Source organism: Gossypium raimondii, chromosome 13 (assembly GCF_025698545.1).
Source record: "Gossypium raimondii isolate GPD5lz chromosome 13, ASM2569854v1, whole genome shotgun sequence".
NCBI classification, from domain to species: domain Eukaryota; kingdom Viridiplantae; phylum Streptophyta; class Magnoliopsida; order Malvales; family Malvaceae; genus Gossypium; species Gossypium raimondii.
The window spans coordinates 13525595-13538043 of record NC_068577.1 but is presented as its reverse complement, the minus strand read 5'-3'; the positions used below and the strand labels follow the sequence as shown (position 1 = coordinate 13538043).

Sequence of the window (12449 nt, the reverse complement as noted above, 5' to 3'; positions counted from 1 at the left end):
ATGTTAAATAGAGTTGATCAGCTACTAATTGAATATGTATTAACTCATCATAAAACCACAGTGAATGTCGTAAAAAGTAGGTTTGCAAATTAATCAACAGAAAAGGATTACAGTTGAATTGAAAGATATATTTATGATATTTTGTTTTCCGTTTTCCACCATCATTATACACTTGAAATGAATTACAGTACTACTCCAGCCTTAATGAACATTGAATATAAATTATTCTTTTGGTAGGAAATATAAATATAAATTAGCTACACATGTTGAATAATATGATTTAATTTGTCACAACATTGGCTTTTATTAGTGCAAGCAACACAGTTTCAATTATGAGAGTCGAAGAGAAAGGGTTTTTTTTTTTCAATCTTATTATTTTTATTTTTTAAGAAAAATTATTAATTACAAAAGCCAGCTCCAGTTGGTGTGAAGCTAAAGCTAGTTTTACGGTGTTTACCAAAAGTGGATTGTGAGGAATTTGTGTAGAGTAGAATACCGACAAATTGTACTAAGCGGTGGCAATGGCAATCATGGTCCCAATTGAATCAACATTTAGCTTATTACTTGCATCTTTCAGGATTCATATACTCCCTTTATTGTGCCTTAATGTGGCACTGATTTACATAACTCATAGCTGATTTATGATGCTATCATCGTGGCGAATATGATCAAATCGTATACAATAATTAGTATTGTTATCTAATTCTTTCACGTTCTTAGAAATCGAAATCAAACTCCTATATAAAGCTAATTCAATAATTAGTATTGCGATTTCATAATGGAAGAGAAAGCTTTCAAATTAATTGTCATTTATAATTTAAAGGTGGAGATGAGATTGTGAATTGAAAATTGAAATACCAAAATTAGTAGTTCCATATTTAGTAGGGGACATGGAAATCAAGGATAGATTTGAACTTTCACTATTATTACTATTTAACTCTTCTTTCCTTCCTATTTGTGTTTTATCACACTATCTAGTTTCCATTACACGTTTCATTTAGGAGCTTTGAAGTTTTAGCATCAATTTATGATCATCTCGATTCATCTTCTACATTTATTCAAAACAATATGAGTATAACATAATGTTTTGATTCAATTATACCCTTTGGTTTTTATATTTTTTTAACTTTTGAAATATAATTCATTTGCTTTTAATTTCAACAACTTGTTTAATTTTAAAATTAAAGTCTAATTAATAACATTATTAATAAATTTTTATTAAATTTGAATACATAGCATTCTAAACATTTAATTTTTAAAATTAGGTCCAATTGATAACTTATGTTGAATTTTAACATAAATAAAGTAATAATATGATTAATTTTTTTACAAGAATTCAATTTTAATTTTAAATCAAACAATTAAATGGACTAAATTCTTAGAATGATTATGTCATAGTTGGCCCCTAACTTTCATTAAATGCGCAATTTGGTACTTATAAAAAGAAAACCTGCAATTAGGTACATGTACTACTCCTCTCTGCACCAATCCACTCCAAAGGCTTATCACCGTTACAGAACCCTGTTGACATGGCAACAACCTAACACTGGATGAAACGTTTATATATATATATATATATATATATATATATATATTTCTTGCATAAATTACAAGTAGATTAGGGTATCATTAATATATAATATACTCTTATATCATTTTCTAATACGAGGTGAAGTTACAAATTGGATAAAGAGGAGTACATTAATAGGCTTGTAATTAGAGGTGAGTAAATTTTGAATTAATTTAAAATTTTGATAAAAATTTAAATTTTGAATTAAATAGTTTGAGTTAATCGAGTTATTCGGATCAATTTGAATAAAAATTAAATTTTTCGATTTAACTTGAATATGAATTACACAACTTAAGTTATCCTAAATTTTGAATAAGAAAGAATAAAGCTACGTCTTTTGATAAATTTTTATCAATTAAGTTAAAAGGCAAAACCATTATATTATTTATGTAGTTAAATAATCTTATACTTCATCTACTAGTTAAATAATTGGTCTATGTAAACGTAACATTGAGCATAAATAATAGGATTCTTTAACTCGACTCGACTTGACTCAAAATTTTTTGACTTGATTCAATTCAATTCAAAAAATTTCAAATTAAGTTAAGTTGTTAAAATAAGATTCATCAACTCGACTAACTCAAAATTTTTTTACTCTACTCCACCGAATTTTTACCCTTACTTACAACCCTTATAGAACTCTATTTATATGACAACAACTTAACATTAGATGACACGTGTATAGCTTTTACTTTTCCATCCATAAATTACACGTGGATATGGGTACAATTAATATATAAAAATTTTAATACACCGTCAAATTACAAATTGTAAAAAAAATACATCAACAAATTTTGAACCTTGATCATTGAGATTCCAGTAAAGGAATCTTAACCATGCTGTTGGCATTAATCATTATTTTTGAAACTTAATTAAACTCTTTTACAATATTTTGAGACCTAACATCGAATCATATTTCTGGTAATTTTGAAACAATTGACACACCTCTGCTCTTAAACGTGTCTGTCTCGAACTTGTGCGAATCAGTCCCTTATGCAACTCTGTCTGTTCTCAGTTAGGTAACTCACAAGCTGGCTGGATGTTAGTGTAGTTGATCGATATTTTCGAACCTCATCTTTGCATGTACTTTTCTACAAAATTATTGAGAAAACTTGTTCAATTGAAGCGTCGAAATTTACACAGGCCTGTAGGACAGATTTGTTTAATATACGAATATTCCAATATTTGCTTGCGCAGTTTTTTTTTTTTTGTCTAACTACGTTTCATATATTTGAAATTTAATCTTTTTGTTATTAATCCTAAGCATTTAATCTTTTTACCCCTTCAATTTAATAATTGAAGTCTTCCAATGAACCCTTAGCATTGTTGGTTAAGGCAATGGTCCTGGATACTTCAATACCTAGGTTCAAATTTCACCATACATAATTATGATGTATGATTCTTCAGTCCTATCATGTGTGTATGCAATATATAAACCCTTTACCAAAATCGCACCTAAGTTTTCAGCTAAACGGATCCTTGTCGTTCTTGCTTTCAACCGAACGACCTTCTTCGCTATTCTCGTATCACGAACTACTTTGAGTGTGCGCTCAAACGATTCGAATCAAACACAAAATTAGAAATAGTTTTCTTTACTTTCAATGTGAAAGCACAATCTCTTCTCAATAGAAACTGATAGAATTGTTATTTTGGAAAATAGAATTAATACTTAGAGAATAAACTCTCACTATTTTCGGGCAGAGTAACAATACCTTTAAATTGTATATTTTGCCTTATTGGTGTCAACTATTTATAATGAGAATAGGTAAAATCCTTGTTGAATTGTAGAAGTCCATTTCAATAGGAAAAACATACTCCTAGTCTAACAAGGAGTATATGGGGCGACAAACCTAGTTAAACAAACTAGGTTTGTCATCCTTCTCATTAAACATGAGAGGCTTTTGGGTCTCTCTAATATCAAGTCCAATTACAAGTATTTCCTGGACTTTTAACTCAACACTTTATAATTCAATCTAATCTGATATTTGTTTTTCTATTCCCCACAATAAACATATCAAATTAATAAATTAATTTCCCAATTAAATAATTTTCTCAACTCAATTCTAATTACATTAAAATGATGACGATCTATGAGAAAATATATTTAATATTTCTACATTCAACAATTTATTATGACCAAATAATTTATTTCCATTTTGAACTTCATTTACTTTGAAAACCATAAATTCATTTTTAGGTCATTTTCATTTTCATTTAGAGAAAACCACATTCATTTCCAAAAGTTTCTCATTTCTCTAACATTTTCATTTCTATCTATTTCCGTTCATTTGATTCAATATGCAATTCATTTTTAGTTTAAGCAAGCTCGCGGAGGGACCTATTGGATATATGTGATTAGGGATCAAATGATTTATAATTAAGTTCCAGCTTTTCGCCTATTAATTATAAACTCATTTAGTCACGGAGTCATTCCACCAAAGTATCATGATTGAGCTCTCTCTAATGGCATACAATTACGAAAGTAACTCGGTCAGTACTTGTCCAATGACCTTGTCGTAAGTGTTTAGGAGATGAAATTTACCATCTTAAAATATTGATGAGTCCACTTTTAAGGGAAACAAACAGAAACATTATACGAATCTCATACTGAAAGATAATTAATTTTTAGTGAAGAATGGTCAAAGTTATTTAGTAGCAGAATAGGGGAAAATTTTAAAAATATATATTATATTAATTGGCTTAAGTGGAAATTATGAAATATTTATGGTAAAAATTTCATTGAGTCTAGTTTCAAAAGCAACCAAATTTTGAACTTTTAGGCCAAGATATAAATAATTTAGTGATTTGCTACTTAAGTGGACAACCTTGCCAAAAATATGTAGTTAGTAAATCATTATTAATGTTACATATAAGCATACTATACTCAAAATCAAATGTTCATATATATACATATATACACATGCACTTATAGGATGTGGAATGGAGAGGAGGAGGAGGAAAATAATAGAAGAGTTGTAATATTAAGAAGTTGTTATAAGTGAAGGAATTACATATATATATATATAAGAAAAGTTTAAATGTATTGTTGAGACATTAAGTGAGCAATTGTTGTATGAAGTATTAATGAAGTTTTAGTTGATAAATTGAGGTATTGCATAAAAATAGATTGATTGGTACATTTTGGCAATAGCTATGGTATGTATAAAAAGGCAAACCAAGTTGTGAGTTTGAGATTTTTAATCAACCCACTTGTAAAATTTTAATCATTTTGGAAAATTTATAATTTTAGCTATATTTAATGGAGTATCATATTACAATTTATGATTTTGAGATTGAAAATGGACAAATATGAATGACATATTAAATTGGTTGGATTAGGATATATAAGCATGACTTAAAGCAATAAGAGATTGAAGGAACAGAGTTGACGACGTGACGACGAGCTCACCACGTCGCGACGAGTTCAAGTTAGTAAGTGACGTTGCAACGTGGAACCCATTGCAATTTCGGTTTGAAATTTTAGAAAACTTTACATTTTAGTCTCTGTTCAATGTTAGATCGTTTAAAGAACTGTAATAAGTTCGTATAAAAACTCAAAAATGAATCATAGACATGTAAGATACGTGTAATGGTCATAATTTAATTAAATGTGTCATATCCCGAATTTCTAATGTTATCTTTGCATAATGGTAAAATGAAATAAGTTACTGATCTGAGGGTTAAGTGTTAGTAAAATTGTCCTTGAAACCCAAGTTCAAATCCCTTCCCTTGTATAATTTTTATTTTGTGCAATTTTGCTCATAACCTTATTTTGTGTCCCTACTTAGAAACCCTAGGTATAAATGTTATTTTTCTCCTTTTTTGTCAGCCTTTACTTATTTGGTTTCTCCCTTTTCGTTCCACTCTCTCTATTTTCTCAAATTTTCTATTTTCTTCCTCCTTGTGCCACCTCATTAACCTATTTTTATCACCATTGTTGTGCCCTCTCTCCTCCTCCATTAGTGGCGTCATTTTTCATTGTTTCCCTCCGCTCTTTCACCCTTTGTTCATTATTTTTACTACTCTTCTTTGCCGCCCCATTGCTGCCATTTTTCTTGCGTTGCCACTTCTTTAGGCCCTATTTTCTCATCTTATTTCATTATATTTACTGCTAATTTTTGCACTCCCTTTGGTTGAACCCCCCTTAGCCATTGCTGGTGGTTTTCCGATTCTATGATCGACATACATCACAGATCTATTAATTGGGTGAAGTGTAAGTGCGGATCTTAATTAGATCTAGGCTAGTTGTTTGTTTCCTTTCACTTTGCTTTGGTCGAATTTTACATACTAATTTTGTGTGTTATTGTTTTATTGAAGGACCAAATTCAAACGTCTCAGATCATCTATAACATCATAGGGTGTTCTGCATCTCTTGTTTAACCAAAATAGAGTAAGTACTAGTCTCAAGAATCGGATCTAAGTGGCCATTGTTAAACCTTGTTTTGGCTGAACCCTTTAGGGGGTGTCAAACACTGGTTTAATTGTATTTTTTATGTTATGTACATATCAAATCTAGGGTGAGTTTGGATGAGCGGTGTGTTTACCTGCGGTTACTGTAAAAACTGCGGTGGCGGTGAGATTAGATACTGTAGCAACACTGTAGCATGAGACAAAAAGTAGGCTAAACGCACCGCACCGCATTTAATCGTCCATCCAAACCCACCCCTAGATTTGTCCAAATCTAAAATGTGAAAGTTGCGGATTTGCATTAGTGCTATGTATTTGCGTAATTAAGGTGTGGTTCCTAAATTATTTGTGTTTTGGTGATTATTGATGGTTGTATGATTGCTTAAATGTTGGTTGAATGTGGTGTGTGAATTTGATGCATGGCCGAATGGCATTGTGCCATCCATGAAGTGGTTGGTTATGGTAAGTTGTTGTGAGATGGCCGAAAGCACTAAGTGATCCACTGGTAAATGGTCGAATGTTATAGGGCCTACAAGAGAGGTAAACGATTGTGTGATCTATTTTATCGGTTGGCTAAATGCATGCCAGTTTGTGACTTGTACTACTAAACATGATAATCGTTGCTGATTACTGACTACATGTAAGCTTGTCTATCATATTGTGTATTAAATGCATGTATAGCATGTCATTGGCTTATTGCATATTGACTGTATGTATGCATGCCACTAAATGTTACTGTTCTCACTGAATGCGTGCACAAGATGTCACTGATACTGTTTTATTAAATACATGCTAAGTATGCCACTGTATTGAAACTGATACTATTATAGCATGATAGCTCAACTTTTTACATGACATATTGCATTGCATTGGTTTTGGGTTTGATGGGTGATGGAGGTGTTCTGTGGAGTACCAGTGGTTCATCCACATTATTGTTTTGACAATATATCTGCATTATGAAGTTCCATGGAGTACCGACGGTTTATTAACAATTTACTGGCAGCTTATCTGTAATATACTGACAATTCAACTATATACTGTTACTGGTGGTTTATCCACAACGAGCTTCGACTCTTACTATTTCTGGTGTTCGGATGATGGGTTCAAGGGAACTCGTGGTGTGTAGCGAATGGATGGGTAAGACCTTTACACTGTTTTACATTTAGACATGCCCATTCATATACACTGTTTAATGAACTACCATGATCTACTATGGACATTGATATTGTTGGTTGTGTGCCCTACTGTGATTGTTTGAATGAATGCAAAAATATTGCTTGTTATGTTAGACTCACACTGAGCTTTTTCAAGCTCACCCCATATTTTAATCCTTACAAGTAATCCTTAACCCCAAAGTTTAAACATGGCATACGGAGCACTTAACTCAAACATCGTATTTTTTGTAAATAAAGTACTTTCCCTTTAAAAATATTTTTTATTTGTAACTGTAATAAGTTAAATTTGAACTGTGGTGTGGGTTCATTTTTTTCTTTTTTTTTATTTAGGTTTTGCATGCATGATATTTTGATTAAAAACCAAACGTATTTAATAAATGGTTTAAATCAGATGAAACTCTACTTAGAGTAAAATTGATGATTTTACCAATATTCCGTTGCATAATAAAGAAACAAGTTTTGAAAAGGCAAATTGATGTTACAAATCAACTACGTTTTTCTCAAATATCACAAGTTATTAAAAAAAGGACTTTAAGTATAGTCGACCTAATAACCTAACATTTTTAGCAAAACCAAGGCAAAAACGATAAGTTTTTTTTGAACTTGGTAAAAATAAAGGTTTTCAACTGAACGATTTTACTTGGCCATTTCGGTGGCCAATGTAGCCTTCAGAGTCTGGTCATAATGTCTGGGTCAAGTTGGGGAAGTTACAAAATGAATGTTTTAAATTAATCGAATTTGATTGTTTTTGCTTCGACAACTAATGTAACATTTCGATTCCGTGACCCAGTGATGGAATGGGAGTGTTACAATTGGAAGATTGATTTATGGAAGACTTTTATATGATAGATACTAAGGATAATTAATGAGACAATTTCAGCTTTTGAATAAGAGTTTAAATCTTATCAAAACACTATTGATTGACCACTTGAAGAGGCTTGTAAATAGGCTATTTTGTGTCGCACATGAAGAGCAAGTTTAGGAGTGTCTTTGCTGATAGCTTTGTAGTGTTTTCTTGTGATTATTCTGTGGCACTCTTTTAGGTATTCTTTGAAGATTTTATTGATTGTATTTAAGGTATTCAGGGTGAGTGATTTGTTACAATTGGGGTCGATATTGGGGATGCAATTACTTCTTTGTGTAAGGGTAGATAATGCTTAAGCCAATAGGTGATTTAGACGATTGCTGAATAAAACCATTCATTAGGCGAGGCTCCACAGATATAAGACCATTGTGTCTAAACTATATTAACAAAGATCAGTTGTTTCAATTCTATTATGCTCTTACTTTTTGCGTTGTCTGTTTCTAACCGTCATTACAATGAATGTTAAGCAAAGTTGATTTATCATATCTGTAGATTAATTATTTTTCATTTTTCATTTTGCTTCATAGTTTTCACGTGGCTTAAAATTAATCACATTACCAAATATTTTCTTATTTAAAATGACACATAATCCAATTTGATAAGTACTCATAATTCATGTATTTTAGACCCTATTTGCTTTACTTTTCACCGATTGAAACATCATGTCTTAGCTTCAATTGCCTGTTTAATGTTACATTTGCATACATTAGCATTTTTTATTATTTTTTCTTTGATTTTATATTATTTAGTAATAAATAATTATTTTATTATTTTCATGACTTTAATTAGGTGCATACAAGTGTGGGAAGCAAGATCAAGGACTAACGGGAGAAAAACCAAGCAAAAATGCAGAGAGTCGAAAGAGGATGTGTGGGGCACAACTCAAAGCCCCAGCGCCCAAGCTTGGATTGCACAACCCTTAGCATGCGAACACATGTGCTCTATCACCCTGCCTTAAGCCCCAACGTTGTGCCCTGTTAATTGCTTAGATTACTTGCCTTGTTAATTAAAATAGTTAAATCCATAAATGTTTTATCGATTCTAATACTAGTGACGAATAGCATGGTTGTGTATGTCAAAGTATGCAATTAATGTTGTGTGGGTATGCAATCTAATCTAAATAAACTCCGCTAGTGTGCATTTATTGGTAAGAATTAGGGCTCTTTGTTATTAATACTATATATAAGTTAAATCTTAAACACTAAGTTATAGGGTTGTTTATTGATAAGAGAAATAATTTGAATGAGCTACTTCTTGGTTATTGACAGACAACAAGGTAATGGGAGATTGGTTGTTATGCACTACATTGGTAACTATAACTAATTTATTAAAGAACATTGAAAATTGTTTTGAATCAATCATTAAACTTGTAAATCAAATGGAGATTTACCTTTAGATAAAGCTTTATCTCATTGAATTTTCTTTCAATTTTAATTATTGGTTTCTTTGCTAAGTTTTAAATTTAATTTTAGTTTTTGATTCTCTAGGAAACCCCAATCATATTTACTTTACTTGTTTTTATTTAAGAAATAAAGTTATTACCAGTATCTATGGATAAAATCATACTCACTGCTATCTATTAAATTTATATTTTTTAGTAGGATTTTATTTTGTAGATTTGGACAACAGTACACAATTTAACGGAATTGTTTTCATGGTTTCATCAATTGGACTTCAAATATTAAATAAAAAAAAGTTGAGGGGCTAAATCATGAAACTGAAAATAGAGACTAAATTTCAATGTGTGAAGAGTAAAGGGACTGGTAGCACATAATTAAACTTTTCTTTTTAATAATGTTTTCTTAACTTGCATTAAAGTTGAACTTCATTTCATGACATTATGATCATATAACATAGACAAGCCATATGGTGAAGAATTCACCAAATCGAATACACTGTCGCAGCAATTACTACTGCCGACAGCCATGGGTACATTTTCATAATTTCCTACCCTAAATGAGTCCTCAAACCATTCATCAATGCAGCCATCCGTTATTGTTTCCTCAATTTCTTTCATTTGGTTCGAGTTTTCAATGCATTTCAAACTATCATCAAACCCCATTTCACCATCTGTGTAGCTAGTGGCATTCAGTCCAATGGCAGGGAACCTAAGCGTTGAAGTTGGGGAGCCAAGGTCTTGGGTGGGGAAGGCAAACATGCCTGCAACTACGCCTTGCCATGCTTTGAGTACGTCAAGGCACCTGGGCCTGAGCTGAATATGATTGAGGGTAAGGTGGTTCTTTGGGTGGATGGGGTTTGGGATGACCTGTTTGGAGTCACGGACCAACCTAGCTTCAGCCTCCAGCCGAGCACTTTCCCACTGAGCCATGTGGGTTAAGTTTGAACCAGATGGGAAGCTTGAGGCATCTGTACGAGGCTTGTGAGTCATGGGATCAACGCCAAGCTTTATCAGCCTTTTCTTGAGATGTGTATTCCAATAGTTCTTGATCTCATTGTCTGTTCTTTTTGGCAAGTGAGCTGCCATTGCTGACCACCTAAATAAATACATGAAGATGATCAATCATGATTTGGCTCAATCGCAACATTAATAACAAAATATACTTTACCTGTTTCCAAGAAGGGCATGGAGTTGAATAATGGTGTGTTCTTCTTGTAAGCTAAACTTTCCTCTTTTGATATCAGGCCTTAGGTAATTAATCCACCTCAATCGACAGCTCTTTCCACATCGTTTAAGTCCTATATATACACAAAATCCATATAAATCTTTTCAATCCATTTCCTTAGCTACAACCAAACAACATATATAAATATATAAAGATTAAAGAGTGGGAAAATAATAATATAATTAAACAATCACCAGCTTTCTCAGGCAAGGCACGCCAGTTACCATGGCCATGCTGTTGAATGTAAGCCATTAGTATTTGGTCTTCCTCAGCCGTCCACGGCCCTCTCTTCAAACCCACCTCCTTATGCCCATTAAACGGCAGCCGCCACCCCATTTTTCTTTTCTTTTGCACAAAATCGAACGTTAATCTTGTACCCAATAATTGAAACAACGGTTGAAAGTGAAGAGTGATAGTGATGGGTGAAATGGAGCGAATATATAGGCAAGGGGATCACCCAAAATGATAAATTTAATTTTAATACTTTTAAAATTTCTGAAATTATTATTTATCCCTCAAAATAATAAAATTTGAATTTAATCTTTTTAACAATTTTAAAATAATACAATAATAAAACTATACTTTTAACCCCTTTAACATTTAATAATGTACTTTTCAATAAATTCTCCCTTTCGTAAGGCAAAAATCAAGAGGAATAACTATAAATTAATGCATGAATGAAGTGTAAATAAATTAGTCCAACTACTTGGTGAACATTAATGACCCCCACGTATTGCTTCCCATACACATGTTTTGTTTACCTCCACGTGAATATTGCTTCCCATACATTTGTTTTGTTTTTTTACCATGAATATTGCTTCCTAAACATTTTTATACTTAAATATCTAAATTGTGCAGATTGAAACATAACTCGACTGGTATAGACATTGTTTTCAATGTAGAAAGACACATTATCTTCCTATTTATGTGTCACATCCTAAAAATGGGGTTAGAAGAAAAGAGTTTGTTGTTGATTGATTAATTGGATTTAAGCTTGAATACGCATGATTGTTAGGCTTTGATTGCATGATGGATGATATGCATTTGCTTAGTGAATTATTGTTATAGGTGCTTGAATGACTTGCTAAACATTGAGACAAGCTTAAAATGACCAAATGGTAAGGTATGAACCTATAATGCACTTAGAAATGTATAAGATGCAAATTAGACATGTTGAGTAATATAGATTGTGACTTTAGGTTAACATGCTAGTATAGCTAATTGGTTCGAATGTTAAAGTATGTTACTATATGTTTTAGTGTAATTGAGCATGATCTGTACGATCTATGTATGATATACGATATGTTAGAATAGGAAATTTGGCATGAAAACACAAAATAGTATGTGTGGATTGGTGTCAATGTGTCATATGTAGGTTTTGAGCATGTTTGTTATCATTGCAATTGAGTCCTGATCTTTATGTTATACAATTGGAGTCCTTAAATGCTATGAAATGACTTGAAAATTTGCATGATTAAGTCTTATATGGATAACTCCATAATTTTACTCTTGATTTTATAAAAAGGTTTTACTAAATATTTTACTAAATTTATGATTTAGTCCTTAAACTTTGCTTTTAAAAAATGAGCTTTACTTATCAATTCTAGTATTTCCTTTCAATTATTGTCCTTATTAAATTTTTATACTGTACATATGAATTAATTGTTGAATTATGAATGTTACTTATGTTGAATGTTAAATCATGATTTCACCCCTGATGTTGGTCTGATCAAGAGTAATGCTGCAAAAGTTTTTTTTTTAGAGTCATATTTACCTTGAACTATATGATTGATGAATATGCATGTACA

The 12449-nt window shown here is 31.6% G+C and overlaps 1 protein-coding gene and 1 long non-coding RNA gene across 2 annotated transcripts; one reads left to right on the top strand and one right to left on the bottom strand.

The window, feature by feature from the left end:
* Positions 1–5401: 5401 nt before the first annotated feature.
* LOC105784511 (uncharacterized) lies at positions 5402–9171 on the top strand. The gene is made up of 4 exons (XR_001130551.2): positions 5402–5783; positions 5888–5960; positions 6981–7114; positions 8807–9171. It is a non-coding gene; the product is annotated as an uncharacterized LOC105784511 (long non-coding RNA).
* Positions 9172–9791: 620 nt separating this feature from the next.
* Positions 9792–11038, bottom strand: LOC105781809 (transcription factor MYB106). Its single transcript, XM_012606333.2, has 3 exons — positions 10836–11038; positions 10585–10714; positions 9792–10512 (listed from the first exon to the last, which is right to left on the bottom strand). The coding sequence occupies exons 1-3, from the start codon at positions 10975–10977 to the stop codon at positions 9843–9845; spliced, it is 942 nt and encodes a 313-aa protein (XP_012461787.1). The 5' UTR covers positions 10978–11038; the 3' UTR covers positions 9792–9842.
* Positions 11039–12449: the final 1411 nt, after the last annotated feature.

Excerpts from the sequence above, each read along its gene's own strand:
- LOC105781809 (XM_012606333.2), bottom strand. The coding sequence starts at position 10,977 with ATGGGGTGGCGGCTGCCGTTTAATGGGCATAAGGAGGTGGGTTTGAAG. Across the intron at positions 10,715-10,835 it reads TGCCTTGCCTGAGAAAGCTG|GACTTAAACGATGTGGAAAG; the intron begins GTGATTGTTTAA and ends GTGTATATATAG. Across the intron at positions 10,513-10,584 it reads CATGCCCTTCTTGGAAACAG|GTGGTCAGCAATGGCAGCTC; the intron begins GTAAAGTATATT and ends GTATTTATTTAG.